The sequence below is a fragment of the Panicum virgatum genome, chromosome 3K, assembly GCF_016808335.1.
Source record: "Panicum virgatum strain AP13 chromosome 3K, P.virgatum_v5, whole genome shotgun sequence".
Classification (NCBI taxonomy): domain Eukaryota; kingdom Viridiplantae; phylum Streptophyta; class Magnoliopsida; order Poales; family Poaceae; genus Panicum; species Panicum virgatum.
In genome coordinates, this window is record NC_053138.1 from 11,360,273 (window position 1) to 11,385,061 (window position 24,789).

Here is a 24,789-nt window from a genome sequence, read left to right on the forward strand (position 1 = left end):
CCTGTGTGTACTCGGCTCCATGTACCCGCCCGGCGATTGGTCGTTCCCGATCTTCACGGATATGGATTCCCCTCCCTCCGCGCCATCACTGGACACCGCTAATCACGCCATCTTCCATCCCCGTCCATTTTTCCGGCCACCCGAGATCGCGCACCCCTCCGCTCTCTCCTGCGGGCTGCGCCCACTCGCCTCCTCCCCTCCTCCCCTCCCCCCTCCGACGACGGAGCGGCCAGCGTATCCAGGCGGGGCCGCGGCTCGCGACCAGCGCGGCCGGGCCCCGGGCAGGAGCGCGCGCAGCCCCGCGGCGAGAGTGCGGCAGCCCGGTTCCTGCCCGTAGCTCGACGATAGCCTCGTCGATCCGCCGCCCCTGCCTCCCCCGCCGCCGTGCCACCCCCACCCGCCATCGCGGGCCCCTGCCGGCCCGCGCGCCCCTGCTTCCCCCGCCGCCGCGCCACCCCCACTCGCCGATCCGTCCCCCGCGTACCCTCAGCTCCAATCCCGCCCGCGAACCGCGCCTTTCCCCGCCAATCAAGCATCCCCAAGCGCCGCAGCGCCCCCATCCCTTTCCCCCGCACGGCAATCTCCCTCCGCCGCTCCCTGTCCTCGTCCGCGTGATTCCGCCGCCTCCCCTCCTTCCACTTCCATCTGTGTCGTTCTCCTCCGCCCCTCCCCATTCACATCAACGCTGCAGCGCTAGCCTGCCGTTCCGGCGGCGACTACGAGGCCGGGCCGCGCAGGCCGGGCGAGCTGCATCGGGGCGGGAGAGCCGCGTCGGCGCAAGCGCGGCCGTGAAGCCAGCGCGAGCGCGGCGGGGCGAGTGCAGGGGCACTTCAATCCGCTCCCTTTGCAGGCTCGGCTGTAATTTACTTCCCCAAGTCGAAGAATCCAAGAATGCAAGAAGGGATCTACATATATAACCGTATCAGGTCAACCCAGGTTAGCCTTAGTTTTGTGAATCGGGATGCTTTTAGCATGCTTTTTTCTTTCGGTTTTAGGTGATCTTAGTTCGGAACGATAGAATTAGTATTAATCGATCTTGTTGCTTCCCAAAAATTGGAGAAAGTTGCGAGCGTGTTTTGTCTCCATATTTGTCCATGAGAAATTTACGCAGTCAAGTTTTTTGTTTGTTTTGACTCGGTTAAGCAAGGAATTAGTAATCCTCATCTTATTTCGATTAATCTTGCTTGATCGCTGGGGAATTTCGTTTTGATGGTGCAGGAGGTTGTGGAGACTCTGGCTCCCAACATGATTACCGGAGAGTCTGACCCGGCAGCTGTTCCTGCAGAGAGTCCTCACGGTATTGAGGTTGGCGTTGAGTTCAAGCCGGTAGAGCGCCCTGTGGAACCTGTCAATCTTGATCAACCATTGAAATGACCACTTCCTGAACCTTCTATACTGCATGTAAGCCATCCTCTTGGTGCCCATAACCCAAATTGCATGAGAAAATCACGTTGTTGACTTTATTGGTGAACTTCTTATTTGCAGAATTTAGAATTAAAACCATATTAGCTAAAACTTTCTTGTGCCACAGGATGTAGTGTTAAATCGTATTAGTGCTCTTTCTTGTGTTGCGGAATTCAGTGTTACAGTAACAACAAGCTTTCAATTCTTATGTTACCTTTTTTATCCTTTATTACTCTAAATTGTTTTCAGCATCCCCAGGGTCAATGTATTTAATGTTGTAGCAATTTTATTTGTATACATGATGCTATGGCAACATCATCATGTTCAGGTTGCCGAGAGATGCTATTCCTACTAATTACTGAACCACTTGAGTAATTTGTCGCAAATCTTCAGTATCTTTGACTTATGTGGGCTCTTTTTGTTGCTGTAAAATTTTAGTAAAGAGCATGGCCAGTCCATGTAAATTCTATTGACTGACTCGCTATGTGTGGGACTTTCAGGGCAATACGGATTGTGGATCTATGGATGGTTATATGAGCTTGGGTAAGTTATAATTTATAAAGAGCTCTTGACATAGCCTCTGTTAAGTTTTTTTTTTGCTAGATTCCACTAAAATTGATTTGTGTACCTGCATACAATAAGGCAGTAGAATACTTGGTTGGGGTGGACCGACATTTGTAATTTGGGTAGTGGAATACATTTGCTTTGTATATTAAGAAAAGAAATTCAACAAAATAAAGTATTGGCTTATTTGGTGCCAATTCTGAAAAATTATAAATCAGAAGCACCTACATATTCCAGCATGACTATTTAAATTTCCATGGCTAATCTCTATGTCTAATTCATTGTCTTTTTATATGTCAGCTAGCTGCACACTCATCTCCTCCAAGCTTCAAAACATGGACACATTTTGTTTTGTAGTCGGTACAAGTTCTAATTGAGTCGTGATGGAATTTCTGCAACGCTTCAAGATGACAAACGCAAATAAGAGGCCATGGATTGAGTCAGACACAATACAATTGCTCGAGCACAAAAGAGTTTTTGCTGATGTTAATGGTACCTCCTTTGAACTCACATGTATATTTATTCACGTAGATAAATTGTTCTCTAATATTGTCATATTAATTTTCAAAATTTCCTGATAATAACAAGGAAAGAGCACATAGTACACCTTTTGTCACTTGGTGCCTGTTTTATGTCGAAATATGATATTATTTGACAGGACACATTAGAAAATTTCGAAATTTTAATTAGAAAGAGTTAATTTCAGTTCAAGATTCAAGATATCAAGTGGGAGGCTGTTAGCTAGAATAGGGATCATAACTTTCAAGCTGATTGGAAGTTATAGAGATATCAGAATTCAGAAGTTGCAAGCTGGTGATCAAGTTGAAGAAATGGTTGTTGTTACAGATCAACCACCTGACATTGCCATTATGGCTTTGCTTCCTTCAACATACGCACACCTTGCTGACTTCTGACGCTGCAGAGGAGAGTGGTGAGGTAGTTGCTCTACGCTTCTAGGATGAAGTAGGTGCTTGCACAAATTTCTCTCATTTTTGCTCCTCTCAATTTTGCCCCAACCATGGAACAGCAACGGCTCGTGGTGGTAAGCACAACAGATGGCAAGTTTATTCTTCTATTTGTGCATGTCTTAGATTTCTTTTGGACAGTCAGATTGGTCTAATGTGAGTGATCTCCATTTTTATTGAGATGCATCTGTGATTTTGGAGATAAATAAAGATCCTGAACATACATAAAAAACTCCAATGAAATGTGTGGCTTTCGTTGCATATTGGCTGTAACTAATTGCTTAAGTCTAACACTATTGGTTAGTTGTCTTGCTAAACTAACATTTTAACAATAAATAAATGCTTGGCTAGGCTCATTGTTTTGATAATCAATATTACTTGTTAGCAAACTAAATATTTTCTTTCATTTTTTCTTCAGGTCATGATATTTGATATGAGAGGAAGTGATTCACCAACCATGCCAGCAAACATTGATGGATTATTGGCTAGATAAGTTTTGAAAGCTTTCTTTCTCTTTCATGAATGAAAGCTACCTGGTGTCTTCCAAATGGATGGGGGGTGCTTGCAACCGGTATTTTATATGCTTTAGTACTCTTCTTTTTTTTTCCCAGCACAACAGCAGGGAAGGCCCATACTGAAATTTATAAAGATATATGTGTACATGTTTTATACGGCCATAGCCCCAAAAGACAAAAAAAAGGAGAAAACATTAAGATCCCATTTTGCACATGATATATTTTCTTGATTGTCCAAAATGCTAATTTTGTGGTACATTCAGATTTTTTATTTTTTCTCTCTTACCAATTAGTTGCCCTAATCAGATTCAAGGAACCTAGAATCGATTCAGGCTTAAATTCATTTTTATATTCCATTGTATTAATAATATTCTTTGTTTTTACCAATTCTAGGTACATGCATGACTGTTATGGCCAAGTTGAGCGTAAATATGAGGCAACAGCGAACTAGAACCATCCTGTATAGTTCGTGTTGTGCCGTTAATGGGTTGCCTGAGATTATGGTCATGTACATATGGTCTGTATATCTCAAAATTTTCATTGTGAGGTAAATTTGTATCGAACAATATACTGAATATTATATCCACAAAAGCTAATGGCATATGTGGCTACAAATACTAATTTTTTTTGCGGGTACAACTACTAATTTTTTGTAACAATTCTTTTATTTGATTTTTTAAAAACACGTTCATGTCGCACGTGCACCCTGCTAGTAATCTAAAATATCCGATATGTGTTGTCTAAACTAGATAAGAATGCTAAAAACATATTATTTAGTTTTAAGCGCGGCGGAGGGCTAGGGCTAGTTAGAATTGTTCAAAATAAATAAGAACGCTAAAAATATATTATTTAGTTTGGAGTTTTCCTTTCAACATATATACGTAGCTTGAATCAGTAAATTTCACTTCTAAAGCTGTCATTGGACAAATAGCGGGTCAAAGTAATGCGTTAGTAGTATGCGCCACTACAAAGCTCTACAGTTTGGATTTTACAACTCGGGGAACCGTACCTATTTGGATACTTCTTTCGTTCTTGACACTTTCAAGTTACCATCTATCCTTCTGCCTCCATCTCCCATGGTCGGATGTTCTTTCGCATCACCATGGCGTGATCTTTTTTTTTTAATTACACAGCACAGCTAAGACACTCATAACGCACGCACACTCACATCTCTATGAATACACGTACGCAAATTCTACTCCTATGAGTATCTTCAAAGACTGAGCCGGCAAATCCTCGAGATTGACGAAGTCACCATAGATGCCTCGCTGTCGACGAGAACGTCGCCTACGATTGAAAGCATAAAGCCATTAAATCTCAGAATATTCGCTCTCATAGTGAGTCGAACCCAGGACCTTAGGTACTACCGAGACTCTTGTAACCACTAGGCTACATACCCTTTCGCCCATGTCACGATCTAGAGTAAAACGTCAGCGCCCATGGCACGATCTAGAGTAAAACTTCAGCACGCTTACAACTTGCTTTCCCTTAGTAGCTCTACCCAAAGGTATTATGATCTTTATAAAAAATATAAAAAGGATAGGAAGATTATGAAGAAAAATTCTAACCATTTTCGCATCCCCCCCTCAAATTGCAATTGAAAATGTGAAAAACCAGACAAAGGAACAAAAACAAGCTATTGGACATTTGATCCATTCGAAAGGAAATATGTCGCTATCGGTCTAGAGTTAATATCTCCTTTTGGGAACGCACTTGAACCGTTGAACCGACCTATATATAACAACTTTTGACTTGAAGAAGAGAAGCACAAACAAAAGACCGTGAATATACGGTAGTATATTAGCTGAATCAGATGATTAAATCAAACGCGTCCCTGTCTCATTGGGTTTTCAGTGGGCCACTACCGAATGAGCCCGTCGGCCAATTTTACTGGGCTTGAACCGACCTCTTGCAGGGCCCACCACCGTGAAGCTCAAACTACCCATTACGCACGCCGTGACCACAAAACCCACGGCGGCACGGCCCCATTCGGCGTCCGCTTCCGCTATATAAAGCGCCCCATCGCTCCCCACCGAACCCTAGCCGCGCCCCTTCTTCGTTTCCTCCCCGCGCCGCCGCAGCCGCCGCCTCTCGCTACCGCCGCCGCCATGGGCCGAAGTAAGCTCCCGTTTCCGAACCCGTCCACACGCTTCCTCTACTGTTGATTCCGTCCTTGCGATGTTCGATAGGGCTCTATTTTTCCTGTTCAAGTCTCGATCAGATCCGTGATAGTTGTGCGAAATCTGTTTGTGGTTGTGTTTTTTATTAATCTGGGAGCTAACCGCGCGCTTTGTACTTGTTTGCTGTTGAGTTGATTTGTGAATCTCACAAGGATACATGCTATTTGATAAGTTAGTTTGTGGGCGCCTAGTATCAGTTGTTGATTTGCGAGACCTGCATCGTAGGAGGGAGTTTGGGCACTGGGTATTAGATTTTCAGTTCCTAATACTGTAATAGATTGTTAGTCTGTCCTGAAATGGCTTCTCATGGTTTATTTATGATCTTTGGGACTAATGTTAGAGCAGATTATTGTGGTTAACGTGCTTTCCCAGCCGAAATGGTCAGCAAACGTTCACAAAAATCTTGTCAGATTTGTCAGACCACTCTAGTCACTTGTTATACTCATTAATATATTGGTTCTCATGTTTCATGTTTTTTTGTCATGAATCAGCACTGTGCACAATCAGCCATTAACTTCTGTTGATTCTAATATTAGCTGTTCATAACGAGTCTTTATGTTTCTGATTTTCTTTTTCAGGACCTGCGAGGTGCTATCGCCAGATCAAGAACAAGCCATATCCCAAGTCGAGGTACTGCCGTGGTGTTCCTGACCCCAAGATCAGGATCTATGATGTTGGAATGAAGAAGAAGGGAGTTGATGAGTTCCCCTACTGTGTGCATCTCGTCTCTTGGGAGAAGGAGAATGTCTCCAGTGAGGCTCTTGAGGCTGCCCGTATCGCATGCAACAAGTACATGACCAAGTCTGCAGGGAAGGATGCCTTCCACCTCAGGGTCCGGGTTCACCCCTTCCATGTGCTCCGTATCAACAAGATGCTTTCGTGCGCTGGGGCTGATAGGCTCCAGACTGGAATGAGGGGTGCCTTCGGCAAGCCCCAGGGTACCTGTGCTAGGGTCGACATTGGCCAGGTTCTCCTTTCTGTGCGCTGCAAGGACAACAATGCTGCCCATGCCAGCGAGGCTCTGCGTCGCGCCAAGTTCAAGTTCCCTGGTCGCCAAAAGATCATTGAGAGCAGAAAGTGGTGAGTTCCAAATAAAATCATTCACTGTTGAACCATTGTGTTACAATACTGCATCTCTAATTGCTTAGATGTCCTGCTAGCATTAAAGTATTTTTATGTCACTTTTTAAACTTTACACTTCCTTTTTCAGGGGCTTCACCAAGTTCAGCCGTGCTGATTACCTGAAGTACAAGAGTGAGGGTAGAATTGTGCCTGATGGTGTAAACGCGAAGGTATAGCTATAATTTTTCTGAACAGCTCTTTTTGTGTATTGTTTTTGCTGTAAATTTGCCTTCGCCACTGCTCATGCAAGCATATTTTAGCCCCTGGTTTTGTGAGAGCATGTTTTATAGTTTTAGACAGGTAGCAGTAATTTTTTCAGTTGTATTTTAGACAGGATAGTTACAAATTTACAGAGCTTTATCCCTTCATGTGCATGTGTTGTATTTTAGACAGGACAGTTACAAATTTACAGAGCTTTATCCCTTCATGTGTCTGCATGCTTCATGTGTTAGATTGTGGTTCATCTCAAGAGCTGGCTAGTGCAAATAATCTGATTTCTTTTTCTTTTTTTACCCTTGTGCAGTTGCTCGGTAACCATGGCCGGCTTGAGAAGCGCGCTGCTGGGAAGGCTTTCCTTGATGCTGTTGCTTAAGTTGCCCAGACTTCTACCGCAGGAATGCAATTCCAGATGTTTTGCGTAGTCTATCTTATTTTGCTTTGTGGAACTTGAATTAAGTGTTTGGGATATTACAGTGCCTTATCCGAGCTTATCTATCTTGTTAAACATCGTTATGCATGGAATTATCTGTTACTTGCGTCATGGGATTACATCTCACATCGGCATTATGTGATTGGGAATGTGTCGTTATCTGTGTCTGAATGCTTGGTTTCTGAATTATGTTAATGTGCTGTGGTGTCTTGTAGTTTTATTGTTCCTGTAATGATTGTAGTATTATCGTCACCGTTAGACTGATCTCGGGTTTGATAATTGTTCCTGTTCTGTGATAATTCAGAGTATTCATCAGGAATTGTGTAACCAGAAGAGAAGCGAGACTGTGTAATCATGTGTTTATTAGGCTTAGGTTTCATTCGTTGTCTATCCAAATGTTGACTGAATTTGGCTTCCCTTCGCTTGAAATAAAGAGCCTGCAAGCTCTGCCTACTATAGTCGTGTTTGGATCTATGAGTTAGAGTTAGATTTGGTTTGTGAAGCTCATCGAATTCAAAAGTATCCAAATAGTGGGTTATATTGGGTTAGAAGCATCTATTCAAACAGTGGGTTATATTAGGGCCCCGTTTGGCACGGCTCTTGGGGCGGCTTCACGAGCGGCTTCAGGTGAAGTCCTCCCAAATATTTGTTTTGTGACCGGCTTCACGTGTGAAGCCAGTTCTGAAGCCATCAGCGGCTTACACAGGCAAGGTGAAGCCATGAAATCGTGATTTCACGCGGCTTACACATCAATCTAACAAGTGAAGCTGTTTTGTCAAACATTTTCTAAAACGGTTCCAACTCCACCAGAAAAGCCGCTCCATCTGAGGAGCCAGAGCCGGAGCTGTTTTTGGAAGAGCCGAAGCCCTCACAAACGGGGCCTAGGTTAGAACTCACTCAAAAAAGTATTCATCGGGTGGTTAGAAGAGGTGGGACCATCTTTTATTTTTTCTCTCTCGGAAGTCGGAACCCTTTGTAGCTGATCCCATCGTGATTCGCGAGCAGGGGGTGCCTCGCCAGCCGCCCATCCTCGCTTTACCGCGCCGCGTGCGGAGAGGCTGGTGGTGAGGCCGTCGCACGCCCACCCCTGGCCACGAGCTGATGTCATGGCCGCCGGCGGTGAACAAGCTGCTTGGTTCGACGGGCGCCAGGCAATGGGCGAAGGTGGCGCGCGGTGCGCGAGGCGGCGGTCGGCAACAAAGACGAGCGTGCGGGCGAGGCGGAGGGAGATGACGGGCCGTAGCGCGCGTGCATGTCGAGGTGGAGCGGGCTTGTGGTTGTGGAGTGCTCCTCCATTGCTGGCTGCTGCAGTGGTGGAGAGAGAGAGTGAGGACGACAAGGAAGGATCTCTGACCCCCCCCCCCCCCCCCGCGCGGGCGCAAGGCATGGCGAGGCTCCTGCAGGCCTGCACTCTGCCGGTTCTCGACTTTGATCGACAAAGAAGATGATTTGTCTGTGATATTTGTGAGCCGGAGGAGGTCACACAAGACCTCGCCACACCAGATTCAGCTAGAAAGAATATTTAAAAGAGTCAAATGATTAGAAAATTAATTTAACTAACTCTTACATCTAAATACAACTTTAGTTAAAGTTAGTTCATGGTTTGTCATGAACTAAAAATTAACTCTAACTTTAACAGGTAGAGTATCCAAACATACCAAATAGATAAAGCGACGGTACGTCGCCCCCTCCCCCACGACCCCCGCAACATGGTAGTCCCTCAAGTGATTTTGATCCGTCCGATTTGTTAGGTCGCCGCTTCGTCAATTTCATTCGTCCGCTCCATGTCCCGCAGTCCACTCCGCCTCCCACCTCCCAACGATTCCACCTCCCCTCGCGCAGGATCTAACCCGGCGCCCCTCGTGTAGCCCCTCGCCCCCTCCTCTCCATCCGCCGCCCTCCCCCTCCTCTCCGCCGCGTACGATCCGCGGCCCTCGCCACGCACGATCCACGGGAGCCTCTCCGACCGCCGCGAGCCGCGGCCAGATCTAGGACAGCAACACGGCGCTTCTCAGCCCCGCCTGCCCGTCACCGTTGACGCGCAATGCCGTGGCCGAATCTCCGCGTGTGGTGGCAGCAGTGCCGCGCCTCTGGCCTCCCCCACCATCGTTATGGGTGAGAGGAGGAGGATCTTTCGCAGCAAACACAGGAGGGGCACAGGCACGGAGGCACCTACCGCCGTCCTACCCTGCCTTGTGGTGCCTGAGCTCGCGGAGACCCTGCCTGCGGGAGACATATCCTGTGCAATCAAGCTTATGGTGCAATCACCGTGCAATCCAACTAAAAAAAGTCTCAAAAAATTCTGAATTTTTTTTAGAATTTTTTGAGACTTTTTTTAGTTGGATTGCACGGTGATTGCACCATAAGTTTGATTGCACAGAATATGTCTCCCTGCGTGCCTGCCTATCGAAGACGAAGGTGTCCAGGAGCTTTGCCGCCAGAGTCAGTACCAGAACTTGGGGGTGGGGGGGACCCCCTAAAGGAAAAAAATAGAAATGAAAACCAATATATAATATATAATTTGTTGATATAATTAGATCAAATTTCTGAAAAAATCAATGCAATACTAAAAAAGAATTATTTTCTTGATATAGGTTTTGTTGATAATGTTAGCGCCGGTCACTAGGCAGACATGGTTTTCAGTAAATTAATTTCGTTAGCAGAGCAACCAGACGAAAGAATCTCGAGTTTCTTCGAAATGATTTTGAAAAAAAATTGAAGCTGCAATTCTATATGCTGACCTGAAAATATTTTCAGATCCATTTAGAGGGCCCAAACTCATTCTGTTTAGCACGAGATGGGCCACGGGCTCGGGCCGTTGGAACGTGGAAGATCCGGCCGAATAAGAAACGCAGGGCCCAAAGCCCTTGTGCTTTGCACAAACCCGTCGCGCGCCCTCCGAGTTCGCGCCGATCTCGTCCCGCCCTTGATTCAGAACATAGTCAGGCAGCCTTGGGAGTCACGATGGTCCCGGATCAACGGGAAGTGTGGCGCGTGAGCCGGAGAGCCCTGCTGCGTCGTCGCCTGAGCTCGGAGGCCGACCGAAAGGGCCACAAACGCTGGCGCACGGCGGCGGTGGCGGCGGCGGGGGACCCTGATCACCGGGAGCTTGCAGTGGCCACAGCATGGCCGCTTGCTAGCTAGTAGCAGTAGATTGGAGTTCCAGTTTGAGACAGACAGGGCAAGACGTTGGAGAAGCACAACCTACGGCCGTGTTGTGCTTGTGCGCTGTCGCGGGCTCGCGGCCGGCGCACGCGACACCAACACACCCTTACCGAACCGAAACCCAAGACGACCAAAGGTGTCAGAGCCCGACCTCCATACAGCCACACTCGCACGTATAGCCGCCTATAGGCCTCCCTCAATCCTACCTGTTCGATCGTTCCCGTCGGACAACTCGCTGCCTTCCTTGGACCGCGAGCTTCTTCTCGGGCACCGGCGCCGTCGCGCGGCTTGTACGTCTTCATTCCACCCCAAGCGTACGTGGCCGGCGGCGGGGATTCTTAGCTTGTGCCTGTCGCGGCCGGCCACTGCCGGCAGACACCCATGGCCCACGCCGCCGTAGCCGCGGGCTCCAGTGCGGTCGACGCCGACGACGCCAGCTTCCGGCTGCTGTCGGTCTCCTGGAACCAGGACAGCAGCTGCTTCACGGCGGCGACGACCGCAGACTTCCGCGTCTTCAGCTGCGCCCCGTTCCGGGAGAGCCTGCGCCGCGTCCTCCCCAGCGGCGGCGGCGGCGGGTACGCCATCGTCGAGATGCTGTTCCGCAGCAGCCTCTTCGCGCTGGTCGCCGCGGGCGAGGCCGGGAGGCACAGGGTCGAGCTCTGGGACGACAGCAAGAACAGGCGCGTCGGCGACATCACCGGCATCCGTTCCGCCGTCCGCGCCGTCCGGCTGTCGACGGCCTACCTCGCCGTCGTCCTCGACCGGACGGTCAGGGTGTACGAGCTGGGCGACCTGGCGCGGCCGCTCTGGAAGATCCCCACGGCGCTCAACCCGCGCGGGCTCTGCTGCCTCTCCTCCTCCCACGCCGGCGCGCCCGGTTCCGGCGTGCTGGCCTGCCCCGGGACGGCGCGCGGGCAGGTCCGCGTCGAGGACCTGCGCAAGGAGCAGGCGGCGACGAGGCTCATCGCGGCGCACAGCTCGGAGATCGCGTGCATGGCGATGACCACGGACGGAGCTGTGCTGGCCACGGCCAGCGTCAAGGGCACCCTCGTCAGGGTGTTCAGCACCATGGACGGGACTTGTTTGCAGGAGGTACCTAAGATTGCAACGATCATACAACCCTCAAAAAAGAAAAAAAGAAAAAAAAAGAAGATTGCAACACGATGATCATGGCGTAACTTTTTTTTTTACTGATGAGAGCTAGACAGTAAACCATGGTGGTGATCTTCTGAATTTGCAGGTGCGTAGAGGGCGTGACCAAGCTGACATCCATAGCATTGCGCTGTCGCCGAATCTGCGGTGGTTGGCGGTGTGCAGCGACAAAGGAACCTTGCATGTCTTCAGCCTGAGAGTTAGAGATGCAGGTGGCAACCAATCTGCCGCAGCAGGTTCAACCGTGCAGACGAACACCGCTTCCAATGCAAGATCATCCTTGTCTTTCATGAAAGGTGACCACAAAATCTCTTCCCAATTTTTTCTCAGATGATGCATACTCTTTCAGGCGCATGGATTAAAATCTAATGGATAATAACAGATTAACAGGTTATCAATTGAGTCGCCTCTAAAATTCACGGCTATTTTTATGTTTTCAATAGAATACTCTGTCCATTTTTCTTGTAAAGTGAGTAGCAAAAGTAATGAATGCGTGATTTTGTATACAACTCGTTTGACAATGAGACGTGCATACATTTAACTCATCAAACAATCGTTCCTTTGCTTAGTTTTGTGCTTAGTAGTCAGTTAGTACGAGCAGTTACTGTCAAACGAGAATTGACTTGCTCTATCATCTACTATTCTTAGCTAATCAGTTAGGTTGTTCTTGGCACTTGGCAGTGACTCTACCTATAGAATTTATGCTGTTAAGGGGTCAATAATGTTTTTGGATGTTCCATAATATCTGGACTAAATGGATTTCTTTATGTACTTCTGAGTTCTCCAGGGATTCTGCCGGACTATTTCAGCTCAGAATGGTCATTCGCCCAGTTTCGTCTACCTGAAACCATACGCTACGTTGCAGCATTTGGAGAACACAACACTGTGATGGTTATTGGGATGGACGGAAGGTACTACTCTTTTTTTTTCAATTTTTTTTGGGGGGCAATTTTTATAGAAAGTCAACAAAGAATATAGTAACAAATTCGTACTCAAGTCGTCACTGCGTAGTTCATCCACATTGATGTTCATGTTCTTTCTCACTCACTTTATTTTTTTGTCAATAATACTGCATTGCTTCATTATTCAGACAGAACGCGATAACAACAAAACTAACCACGAATATGTTTAATTAAAATCATTCTTTACAAAATTATACACTCCCTGTTACTTGCTGACCTGCACACACTCACTGATGGCGTCAATCTGCTCTCTTTATTTTCGGCATGTCCATCAGTTTCTACAGATGCGGCTTTGACCCTGTAAATGATGGCAAGGAGATGGTGCGGAAGGAATATTTCCGGTTCCTCAAGGATAAGGACTCTCCTCCAATTAGGACTTTAGAAAAAAACACCATGATCGAGCTTCATGATGTCAGGAGGACTCCTTATGCAAGGAAGGTTCACTCTCGGTTCCATGTGTATATTTAGAGATGACCTTCAATTCCCTTCAGTATATATAATATAGAAAAGACATGTTTGCTATTGATTAGGAGCACTCGTTCCAAAATTTTTGCGGTTTGTTTCAATTTGTACCACTTTCCTCCTTTACATTGCGATTCCATTTTCTTGTAAGCAGACGGATACGGTGAAACAAAATCTTGCACATGATATTTACAAAATGTAGGTTGTTTTAACTTTTCTAAGTTCATAGCTTCTATTATGCACCTAGATATACGTTATGTATAGGTGCATAGCAAATATTATGAACCTAGAAAAGCCAAAACGACTTACCTTTTGGAACGGAGTGAGAATATGGTTACCCAATGCATAGAATAATGGGCATTAAATGATTGCTACCTAGCATTTTTTGCGTGATCACTCGGTAGGTAGGTAGGTAGTATTGTTTGAAGATTTGCCGTGAACATGTATAAATATTGGACGATCAAAATTCTCATTATAGGTTTCCTATGTTGGTCGGTGTTTCTACTATCCTAAAATAGGATATAAACGACATATAATTGTTGTCATTTCGTTGAGCGACGCGACTCTACAAAGCTTAGCTTTCCGTAAACAATGGAATTAGTTTATTTTTGCCATTTTTGAAGCATATCCCCTTTTGTAACATTTATAGAGTAACTACCGGTACGCAGACTTATATGCGGCTTTTTGTAACTTTCCGATTGAGGAAACTACAAGAAGCGCTGTGCATCATGTTATCGCATTCCAAATCGGGCTAGAACGGCGCCTAGCACAACGACAAACTATCACATGTTTGTATTTTGTCTGCTCATTTCAAAAGTCAAAAGCTTTTTATTTTTGTCAAATCTAAAAAGATATAAATGACATATAATTGTTGTCATTTCGTTGAAGCCTCGTGGTCGTAGCATATTGTGTTGATAGTCGTTTAAACCAAAATTAGTTTTATGTTTGCCGTTTCCAAAGCATAGCCCCTTTTATATCATTTATAGAGTAATAACTACTTGTACGGCAGGCATATACGTGCTTTTTTATTTTTGTAACTTTCTGATTGTGGAAACTACAAGAAGCGCCGCGCATCGTGTTGTCGCATTCCAAATCGGGCTAGAACGGCGCCTAGTACAACGACAAACCGTCACACATGTTTGTATTCTATCTGCTCATTTCGAAAGTCAAAAGCTATCTATTTTCGTCAAATCTCAAAACATATACCATGCAATGCGATTCACTACATCATCAGAGCTTGCCTGCAAGTCTTTAGTTTACACGCAAATTAATCTTTTACCAAGATACTACATCATTCTGCTCATAATAAACAGTCTGTAATTTCAATTACTTTGCTATATGATGCATGATGATGAGTCTGTGACTGGACAATGCATCACAGCATCAGACGCGCGCACACGGCTCCTTTGAGAGGAAAGGAAGGGGTCTGCTAATCGGCGCGTGTGCCAGGAAGGCTCGCAGCGCTCGATCTCCGACAAGAGATATATTTCCTATTTGGGAAAATTGTTTGTCTATGCAATTTTCTAATTTTGGAAAATTATAACTTGTAAACATAATTTTTGAGTATAACTTTTTGCACATCTTTATTAAAGATAAATTCTCGTCATAACTTTTTGTGATGTACATAATTTTTACATATAACTCTTTCCTAATAACTAGAAATACAATATTTTAGCACAACTTTCATGATGCATATAGAACTTAATGCATACTTTTCTCAAAATAACTTATGGAGGACAACTTTTTAGCACAAATTGTATGAAGATATTATCTGGAAGATTTTTTGCACAACTTTTTACGTACAAATTTATCTGCAATTTCTAAACACACAAGTCTGGTAAAAAATTTTAATATGATTTCCATACAAAAGTTGTTAAGAACACTTCGTACGTGTAGAAGCTATAAAAGGGAAAACCTGAAAAAAATGATAATACTTAGGAACGCAAAGGGAAAAATAGTATAGAAATGAAAAGAGAAAACAAATACATGGACCGTCACATCACTCACGTGGGTGAGTGCAGTTAACAGCTCCACGGCAGCTGTTGCGTCGCGCGCTACGAAGCTTACCAGCGCGCGACTGACGAATTGGATCAGCGGGAAAGGAAGTTGGTTCGCTAAGCGTTTCCTTCCGTTTCGGGCGGGCGCAACAAACCCCTCCTTTCCCGTCCGGTGGAGCGGCGACCCAGCCCGGTAGATATGCGCTGGCCTCCACCCCTCGGCGGCCTCGCTCACGCGCCCCGCATCGCCCAAGGCCCTAAACCCTCACGCGCCCCCTCCCTCCTCCCCCTCCGCGCGCATTCCCCAGCGCCGATCCATCCATCGATCGATCCCAGCTAGCGCAAAGCCCTCGCGCGCCGCGACGACGACGACGCGGGCCACCACCCGCCACAGCCACGCCGCACGCGCGACGACGCGGGATTCCGGGGGGGCCGGCGCTGCCGTTGCTGGTCGGGCTCACGCCACCAGCGGAGGCCGGACGAAGCCGCCAGGAAGGTGAGGTCGCGGGCGCCGGAAGCCGACGGCACCAGCAGGGCCGCCGTGCGGTGCTCGCCCACGCCGGGCGCCTATAAAACCGGCAGCCTGGCGCAGGGGGGTAGTAGATAGAGATACAGAGCTCCTCACTCACTCGCCTCGCGTTTCTTGGCTTTCTTCTCCCCCCCACCCGTCTCCGCAGGAGAGCTAGCTTTGGGAGAAAAGAGGAGAGATGGCGGCGAGGGAGAGCGGCGGGATGGCGGCGGCGCGGTGCGCCGGGAGGATCGGGGTCGTGGCCTCCGTGGCGGTGAACCTCGCCCTGCTCGCGATGTACATCCGCCGGCGCTACTTCGGCGGGGGCCGGTCCTCCGACAGGGAGATCGTGCCCTCCAAAGGCAAGCCGCCGGTCACCCCGGACTCCGTCGTCAACCTCGACCAGTGAGTGATCATCACCAGATCAGATCTGCCCACCCATCTCCTCCATCCGTCTCGATCCGTGACGATCGAGTCGTTCAACATATACATCCATGCATGTCATGTACGGTACTGTGTTCTTGCAGCGGCGACCCGACCTTGTACGAGGAGTTCTGGCACGGGACGGGCGACCGCGCGACGATCGTGATCCCCGGGTGGCAGACGATGAGCTACTTCTCCGACCTCCGCGGCTTCTGCTGGTTCGTCGAGCCCGGCTTCGTGCGCGAGGTGCGCCGCCTCCACCGCCTCGTCGGCAACGCCGTCGTCGACGGCTACTACTTCGTCGCCGGGACGGGATCCACGCAGCTCTTCCAGGCCGCGCTGTACGCGCTCTCGCCCGCCGCAGATGGCACGCCCATGAGCGTCGTCTCGCCGGCGCCTTACTACTCGGTATAGTATATATGTGCAGATCCATCATCATTCATCACGAGAAATGCGCTCAGTTTGATTAAGTTGATTTGAGGAGAACAGAGCTCAGGATACTGGTTATTTGCCGAGTGCTAACTTGGCAAAGCCCGTAATACACACGGCAAAACACTAAGCACTCTACATCATGTCTAAAACAAGTCCTTGCCTATTTATATGCATAATGTTTTAGATAAAGGAACATTTCAATATTCCGGCCTCTACATCCCATACATCACATTGTGAAATAATATCCAACTATTATTGCAAATAGAGAACTTAGTAAACAACTTGCTATAAACAAAACTTATTACTAAACCACCACCTATTTTTGTGAAGATCTCCGTAGCCATGGACTCCAGCACTCGACAAGTCTCTGATTTTATGCATATACACTTCAGTTTCTGATAAGGCTCTTCCTAGCTAATGATTGATTAATTAGTTTTTATGTAATGCGATTCATGTTGAGCGTGTGTGCAGTCCTACCCATCCGTGACGAACTTCCTCAGCTCTGCGCTCTACCGCTGGGAGGGCGACGCCAATACGTTCAACGGCGACACCTGCATCGAGCTCGTCTGCTCGCCGAACAACCCTGATGGCAGCATCCGGAAAGCTGTTATCAAGTCCAACTCCGGGAAGACCATTCATGACTTCGCCTACAACTGGCCGCAGTACACCCCCATCACTGAGGGAGCTAGCCACGACATCATGCTGTTCACCGTTTCCAAGTGCACTGGCCATGCCGGCACAAGGCTAGGGTATAACCATCTTTCCATCTAGGTTTAAACTTTTTAATATAAACATACATGCATAATTTTCTATCAATCAAAACTAGCAATGTCTAAAAACATACTAACTTTGATGATTATTGTTTTTTTAATGCTTGCAGGTGGGCGTTGGTGAAGGATGTGGAGGTTGCCCAGAAAATGATCAAGTTCATGGAGCTGAACACCATTGGTGTGTCCAAGGACTCGCAGCTTCGCGCTGCAAAGATCCTCAAGGCTGTCTGTGATGGCTATGAGCTATCGCCTGCTACTGAGGCAAACCGCCTCTTCCATTTTGCTCAGCGAAAAATGGCAGAACGTTGGAGCAAGCTTCGTGCTACCGTGGCAGCCTCAGCAGGCATGTTTAGCCTCCCAAATGGGCTCTCTGGCTACTGCACTTTTGCTAAGGAGATTGTCACAGCCAATCCTCGTAAGCATCGCACTTCAAATATTGTTATTGAACACATTTTTGCCTCATATTTTTGCTTATACAGTAACGACTTTCTCACTGCTTGTTTTTTTTTCTTCTAGCATTTGCATGGCTCCGTTGTCACAAGGATGGTGTAGAAGACTTGGAGGCTTTTCTCCGTGAGAACAAGATAGTTACTAGAGGTGGACCAAAGTTTGGTGTGGATGAGAAGGTAGTGAGGGTCAGCATGCTTGACACAGATGAAGCCTTCAACATGTTCATCGGTCGTATTGCCTCCTTAAAGTGAAGGCACAGATATCTTCAAAATCACTGCGTGATTGCAAGCATGAGAAGCTATTAATGTTTGATGAAATGGAAAATGTACCGGTCAATTTCAACTTTTGCTTGTTTCATAAGAACATTATAAATGTTATATGCTATAAACATGACTGGTTGTTATCATCAACTATATTGGGATAATGATAATTTGTATTTCAATGTTATATTATCGTATTATACTGCAAATTAGTATTCTAACAAGTAGTATCGTATACGTGAAGTGCTACTTATACGAATAGATGATTGACTTACTCTATTTGGTTGAACTGAGCTACCATTTATTACTAAATTAAACTAAGCTATTTGTTTGTGGTTGTTTCATTATTTTGTCAAAAATATATAGTGACATAAACATACTTGAGAAATTGTTGATAATTATGATTTCAAGATTGTATTCTTTGTAGCTTTTATTTATATATTTTAAGATTGTGAAATCTACATGCCATTCATTAAGGAAAACTCAAATCAAATGCCTAAGTATAAGCATTCAAATGAAGATAATCCAGCAAACTCTTTGCCCTTGTATGCACTACTTCATCACCTAGCACAAGGAAAAAATTACACATGCCTGCCCTTCTCTTTTTTATGTCCCATGTTCAACTTCAGCCAGCTTGCTACCCGTGAAGCCGATGGTCCTAGGGAAAACTTTGTATTGTACATGTGCTGCATACAATATAGATGATGCCTAGATAGTTTCGTGATTAGTTGAGTAGCGGAGTAGTATGAGAAGACAAAGAGTACTCTGCTAGTAATAATAGCCTTAGGGTGTTAGTTATAATGATAGTTCTTTGCTAAAAACCTAATTTTTGTCTTAAAGTTGTGAGGAAGGCTAAATAATAGAGTAATAAAGATAAGGTCGTTACGATATCTAGACCATAACTTAGCACACATATATTCATACAAGAGAAATATTATAAATTGATGCGAGTGCGTGCCTACTACCTAAAGTTTCCAATAGTTAAAACTATTTTTTCTAGAATTATCAATATAATAGAAAATGAGGTTTATGATATCTCAGCCAAGGATATTTAGGATTCAGAAAAGATTTTTTTTTTGAAACCAAATGTAAAAGTAGTTAATTTAGGTAATTTTTTGATGATGACATTAGCAGGGGACTAATACATGTTTATGAGTAGACTTTGTGGGCTAGGTCAAAAGGTTCACAAGACACATGAAACAAAGATCATAATTGCTCGAATTTTTAGCGGCTAGAATAAATGCCTGTCTAACTTGGTTTGACTTAAATTATCTCAAGATTACAGTTGGACAGTTGATTTAGACTTGAAAGGATGGGATCAAAAGGCAAAAGAGGTATGCAGGCTTTAGTCTCATTAGCTCACATCTAGATGGATAAGCAAGGTAGCGCCACCCAAAATAGATGCTGAGGTTGGAGCTCAGTGAAGGCGGGGAGATGAAATGTGGGAAGTTGGAGATGAGGTGAGATGAGTGATGGGGTTGGATCTCAGTGATGGTGGGGTCACATGCTTGCCTTCTCGGGGAGAGAGAGAGAGAGAGAGAGAGAGAGAGAGAGAGAGAGAGAGAGAGAGAGAGAGAGAGAGAGAGAGAGAGAGAGAGATGGCTTTATAGTAAGGTGAAGCAACAATTTGGTTTCCTTACCATGGTGGCTATGTAATGAATGAGAGGAAGTGGTTGTGAGGTTACTAGTGGAGTTTGATGGGGAGCATCGATACAATAACTATAACAAAGGAGAAACTTAGAAGGTAGTGGATTCAAGCGGCAGATTCCAAGTTGCAATAGCTAGTTGAATGACAACATGGCATTAGGGAGTGATTAACGGTGGAAATTGGTGAGGGATCGATGGTAGAAAGGGGGGCAATGATCTTGGAGGTGGGATCATGGTTAGTAGGAGGTTGTTTAGGGTACGGTGTTGCTCAATTTGGGATTTGCCACCGGTGGTGTTATTGCACCCGGGCGCTCTTTACAGAGCCGAAAGAGGGAAGGGAAATAGATGAGAATAGAGCCCACATTCTACTGAATGAATTAAAGATGATGGAGAGGAAAGGCTAGTTGAGCTGGGCCTCACCTAATAAGTGAGAATTGTGGGCCAACAAATAAACTGAATTAAAGAAAGAGATAAATGAGTTGTTGGGCCTGCATCCATCTAGGTTTTGGTGAGCACTTTTCCCTAGTATATTGTACAATAGCAAACTTAAACCTAACTCAAACTATTCTAATTTGAATAAGAAAACTTACTTTTTAAAAAAGCACTGCGTAATGAACATGTATTCAGCAAGTAATTTATAACCTATGGTAGTTTTTGTTTGCGTTAAGAAAATAGTATGTTGCCTTAATCAAATATGGCTTCAATGGTATTGAAGGGCATGCAAGGATTATCCTGAATCTAATACCATCTAGTATTGGTATGCCTATGATGCCTACGGTCATGAGCGGATCTAGGGGGTGGGCTGGGTGGGCCCCGGCCCACCTAAGATTTGGCCCAAAGACCCTCATCCTCTAATTTTTTTTCATATATGTTCTTATTATTACTAATAGAAGCTAGTAATTATGTTCTTATCTACAACAATCGGTAGTTGAATCGAGAAGGTGAAATGCGAAAAATTACACTAAAATTGACTTATTCACTCAAATATTTTAAAAAGATCTACTATTGGACCACCCTAACAATAAACCCTAGATTCGCCACTACCTACAATTTTATAAGGATTATTATGAGTTTATGATTCTTGAGATGAAGGTGAAACACATTAATTGGGATTACATGGTGAGAAAGAATGATGCTATTTTCTTTGAGCTGATTGCAGCTTCTGAAGGCAAGAATGTGAATAAAAAATAAATCATGGGCTCTACGTAAGAAGGAGTGTTGAGCTTATCCTTCAGATCTATGCCAGTTTTTTTTTGGGTTATTTACATTTCTCCCACTAGTCTAGTCACTCTCCTCAGTATTCCCCCTAGCTCACCCTCCTCCTCAGTTTTCCCCCTCCACCTCAAATTTCTCCTCAGAATTGCCATCACGGAAGGTTTCCGTCCCTCCTGCACCCTGACAGGCGGGACCCAGCATCCCTTCCGTCACTGCGCCCCTACAGGTGGGACCAAGGCATGGGGCCCACACGTCAGCAGTGCTCCCCAACCCTAAATCGCGGCACCAACCTAGCAGAAATTCCCCAATCCTATCCAACCGAGCGCGCCGCTCGGCGCCGGCCTCCGCTCCCGCCGCCGGCCTCCGCTCCCGCCGCCGCACTGCACCATCCCGCACGCCTGCATCAGCTCCCTGACCGACCGCGGCCGGCCTCCGCTCCCGCCGCCGCCCGGCCCGGTCCCCGCGCGCCGCGCGCCTGCAGCTGGTCGGCCCCGAGCGCTCGCCGCCGGCCTCCGCTCCCGCCGCCGCTCGGCCCCGTCCCCACGCGCCTGCAGCAGCTCGGCCCCGAGCGCCCGCTGGCCTCGCTCGGCCCCTTTCCCTGCTGCAGCTCGAGCGCTCTGCCCCGAGCACCCGCCGCCGGCCTCCGCTCCCGCCGCCGCTCGGCCCCGTCCCCGCGCACCTGCAGCAGCTCGGGCCCGAGCGCCCGCTGGCCTGCGGCCGCTCGAGCGCTGGCCCCGTCGCCTGCTGCAGCTCGAGCGCTTGCCTGCGGCCGCTCGAGCGCGGGCCTGCTGCAGCACGAGCGCGGGCTCGGCTCGGCCTCGACCGGCCGCCGCGCTTGCTCTGCTCGAGCGCGGGCTACTCGAGCGCTGCCGCGTGAGCTCTGCTCTAGCGTGGGCTCCCCTGCTGCCGACCCGCCTGTTCTCTCGGAGAACCAGAGCCCCGGTGCCGACCATCCTATTTGACAGGAGCACCAGAGCTGCCTCTGCTTGGTGTGAGGTCAGTAGTAAGCTCTTCCTACCTTTCCAATTTCACTACTATAGATTTGAGGACTGATTATGTTAATTTTACTGTAAATTAGGATGGATTCGAATACTTCTTTTGTGCTGAATGTTAGAAGGGAAACTAGCAGAAAATTGGATGACAGTGGTAAGCAAGTATATGTTGGTGGCTTTGATTTTCACATAGCTGCGGATATTACTTGGACTTTCAAGCAATTTAGCAAGGCTATATGTGATCGACATGCTTGGAATGTGGATGATGCTGTGCAATTCAGCTACTCTGACAAGGATGAGAATATATTTGTGAAAGTTGCCAATGACGTAGATTTATCTCTGATGTTTGCTAAGTATATTGAGGAAAGGTCTGTTATTGTTCAAAATGATGTGGTTATTAGAGCAAAGGCTACTTCTGAGTGTCCAGAGACTTCAAACCATGTAGCAGCAAAAGCCATCAAATTTTAGCACTGGATGATGATGAATATGATGAAATTGTTTTATATGATAATGAGGATGAGAGGTTGTATCCAGACTTGGTTCAAAGCTGTCCAATGTTGGCACTAGATAATAGGCCTGCACAATTTGATGACACTGATGAAGAAGAGGAGGAGGAGAACAATGACATGGGGATGTCTGGGCACGAAGATGATGAGGACAGACCGGTCATTGAATATGATAGGGACAATCCATCCCTAGAAGAAGGCGCCATATTTCCATCGATGGTTGATTGTCGGAATGCACTTGCTACTTATTGCATTAAGGGTGAATTTGACTTTGAAATTGACAAGAGTGAGCCAAGCAGGTTGAGAGTGCATTGCACATACGAGAGGTGTAGATGGAGGATGCATGCTTCTTTGATGAGAAATAGCACACTTGTTCAAGTCAAAGTGAACTGTTGGCCTCACACTTGTCCAAGTACGGAAAGAAAAGAGACATTGAAGCTAGCTAAGAGCAGGTGGTGCGCTGAAGTTATGGCGGATTGGGTGAGAGATAACCCATGTATTGGTCCAACTGCATTGATAAAGAAGATACATGAGAAGTTTAGAATGAATGTGCCTTACATGAGAGTGTTTTATGGTAAGGAAATGGCTCTTGATAAGATTTATGGTCCGTGGAAGGATAGTTTTAAGTTGATTTACACATTCAAAGCTGAAGTGGAGAAAGCATGTCCAGGAAGTGTTGTAGAGGTTGACAAGCACACGGTGACGTACAAAATGAGAAAGAAGATGATGGAGAAGGAATGTTTTAGAAGGGCTTTTGTTTCATTTAAGGCATGCTGGAAGGGCTTTTTAGATGGTTGCAGACCATATTTGGCAGTGGATGCAACTGCATTGAATGGAAGGTTTAGAGGGCAGTTAGTAGCTGCTTGTGCAATTGATGCACACAACTGGCTTTTTCCAGTAGCTTATGGTGTGCTAGAGATTGAATCAGAAGAGAGCTGGAAATGATTTCTTGAGAATCTACGTCAGGTTATTGGGTTTCCACAGGAACTGGTTATACACACAGATGCTTGCAAGGGTTTAGAAACTGCAGTAGAGAAGGTGTTCCCTAGAGTGGAGCATAGAGAATGCATGCGTCACCTAGCTGCAAATTTTAGCAAGATCTTTAAAGGCAAGATATATGATGGCAACCTATGGCCTGCATCATTGACATGCAGCCTCAAGAAGCATAATTATCACTTGAGGCAATTGCACGCAGCAAATCATCCAAAGGTGAAGGACTGGTTTAAAAAGGGTCATACAAAGTTATGGGCAAGAAGCAAATTCAATGAAGTATGCAAGGTCGACTATGTAAACAATAATCTTGCCGAGTGTTTCAATGCAAAGGTTAGAAAAATCAAGGGGCTTCATTTGGTGGAAATGTTGGGCAAGATTAGATAGATGATTATGGTAAATTTTGAGTTGCGTCAGAGAATTGCAGCGGCAAAATTTGTTGGCCATAAAATAATTCCATCTGTGATGAATAAATTACTTGCAAAAACTAGAGGTTTGAAGATGACAATGATAAGGCGCGCGCCATTTGAGGCAGAGGTGACAGCCAAGGATATGGAAAATAGGGAATGGAGGTACCCAGTAAACTTAGAAAAGAAGACATGTAGTTGTAGGCAATGGCAAATTTCCGGATTGCCGTGCATCCATACCCTGTTCTTCATTACTTCATTGCGTGGTCCGGCTGCTGAAATCGACCAATATGTGGATGAGTATTATTCTGTCGCCAAGTTTAATGCAACATATGCTGAGAATGTTCCTTCTATTGAGTCACAGTATCAGTGGGACATCATTGATCCAGGATTCATTCTCCACGCTCCATTGCAGACAAGAGCACCAGGAAGGCCAAAGAAGACTAGAATAAGATCAAGTGCAGAGGGCACTGGACTTGGCCCTAGGAAGCGAAAATGTAGAAGATGTGGAGAATTAGGACATTTTGCTAGTAAATGTAGAAATGCAGTTGATCCATCTTTTGGAGAAGATCAGCATTGGGGTGCAGAAAATGCAGTAGAGCCCTCCAGGTATAGTGCCACTAGCTGAGCCCTCCACTAGTTGATCAATAATAATTTGATTTGTTGGACAGGAAAAAGAATGCACCTAAGCGGAGGAAAAAGAAGGAAGGAGAAGACACTATTGCTATAGTGCCACTAGCTGAGCCCTCCACTCTTGTGTCACAACAGAGGTATTGTTCATTTATTTGCTGTGCGCTTGTTGCACTACTATCATGAATGAATAATTCATTTTTATTGGTCATTTATTTGTTCTACAGGAAAAGGAAGAGGGGAAAAAAGGTGGTACGCCCAGCTGAAGACGGGAAAAGCAAGCGTCCTGTCCGATCAAAGAAGATGAGGCAGATTCTGGATTTGTAATATTTCCATATTTCTATGTGTGGTTGAACCTAGAACTAATTGTAATATTTCTATGTGTGGTTGAACTATTTGTGGTGCAACATTATATATGCATA

General features: G+C 46.1%; 4 protein-coding genes and 1 long non-coding RNA gene across 5 annotated transcripts; all 5 read left to right on the forward strand.

Annotated features, from left to right (window-relative positions):
- Positions 1-47: 47 nt before the first annotated feature.
- On the forward strand, positions 48-7,588 carry LOC120700598 (the record flags this gene model as incomplete). Its single annotated transcript, XM_039984847.1, has 7 exons — positions 48-914; positions 1,219-1,326; positions 1,905-1,947; positions 5,273-5,566; positions 6,207-6,708; positions 6,839-6,920; positions 7,274-7,588. Coding segments are annotated over 7 exons (1,965 nt in total), but the record flags the coding sequence as incomplete, so codon positions are not given.
- Positions 7,589-10,945: 3,357 nt separating this feature from the next.
- LOC120700599 (autophagy-related protein 18d-like) lies at positions 10,946-13,146 on the forward strand. Its single transcript, XM_039984848.1, has 4 exons — positions 10,946-11,656; positions 11,805-12,012; positions 12,504-12,627; positions 12,954-13,146. The coding sequence occupies exons 1-4, from the start codon at positions 10,946-10,948 to the stop codon at positions 13,144-13,146; spliced, it is 1,236 nt and encodes a 411-aa protein (XP_039840782.1).
- Positions 13,147-15,844: 2,698 nt separating this feature from the next.
- Positions 15,845-18,377, forward strand: LOC120701227 (tryptophan aminotransferase-related protein 1-like). The gene is made up of 5 exons (XM_039985358.1): positions 15,845-16,050; positions 16,173-16,476; positions 16,972-17,249; positions 17,381-17,685; positions 17,787-18,377. The coding sequence occupies exons 1-5, from the start codon at positions 15,845-15,847 to the stop codon at positions 17,969-17,971; spliced, it is 1,278 nt and encodes a 425-aa protein (XP_039841292.1). The 3' UTR covers positions 17,972-18,377.
- Positions 18,378-22,388: 4,011 nt separating this feature from the next.
- On the forward strand, positions 22,389-23,285 carry LOC120700600. The gene has a single exon (XM_039984849.1). The coding sequence runs from the start codon at positions 22,389-22,391 to the stop codon at positions 23,283-23,285; it is 897 nt and encodes a 298-aa protein (XP_039840783.1).
- A 681-nt stretch (positions 23,286-23,966) lies between these two features.
- LOC120701228 lies at positions 23,967-24,789 on the forward strand. The gene is made up of 3 exons (XR_005686008.1): positions 23,967-24,346; positions 24,409-24,507; positions 24,595-24,789. It is a non-coding gene; the product is annotated as an uncharacterized LOC120701228 (long non-coding RNA).

Bases quoted from the DNA above. Each gene is read 5' to 3' on its own strand.
- LOC120700599 (XM_039984848.1), top strand. From the start codon at position 10,946: ATGGCCCACGCCGCCGTAGCCGCGGGCTCCAGTGCGGTCGACGCCGAC. The intron at 11,657-11,804 runs GTACCTAAGATT...CTGAATTTGCAG, and splicing joins ACGGGACTTGTTTGCAGGAG to GTGCGTAGAGGGCGTGACCA. The intron at 12,013-12,503 runs GTGACCACAAAA...TGAGTTCTCCAG, and splicing joins ATCCTTGTCTTTCATGAAAG to GGATTCTGCCGGACTATTTC.
- LOC120701227 (XM_039985358.1), top strand. From the start codon at position 15,845: ATGGCGGCGAGGGAGAGCGGCGGGATGGCGGCGGCGCGGTGCGCCGGG. The intron at 16,051-16,172 runs GTGAGTGATCAT...GTGTTCTTGCAG, and splicing joins TCCGTCGTCAACCTCGACCA to CGGCGACCCGACCTTGTACG. The intron at 17,686-17,786 runs GTAAGCATCGCA...TTTTTCTTCTAG, and splicing joins GATTGTCACAGCCAATCCTC to CATTTGCATGGCTCCGTTGT.
- LOC120700600 (XM_039984849.1), top strand. From the start codon at position 22,389: ATGTTGGCACTAGATAATAGGCCTGCACAATTTGATGACACTGATGAA.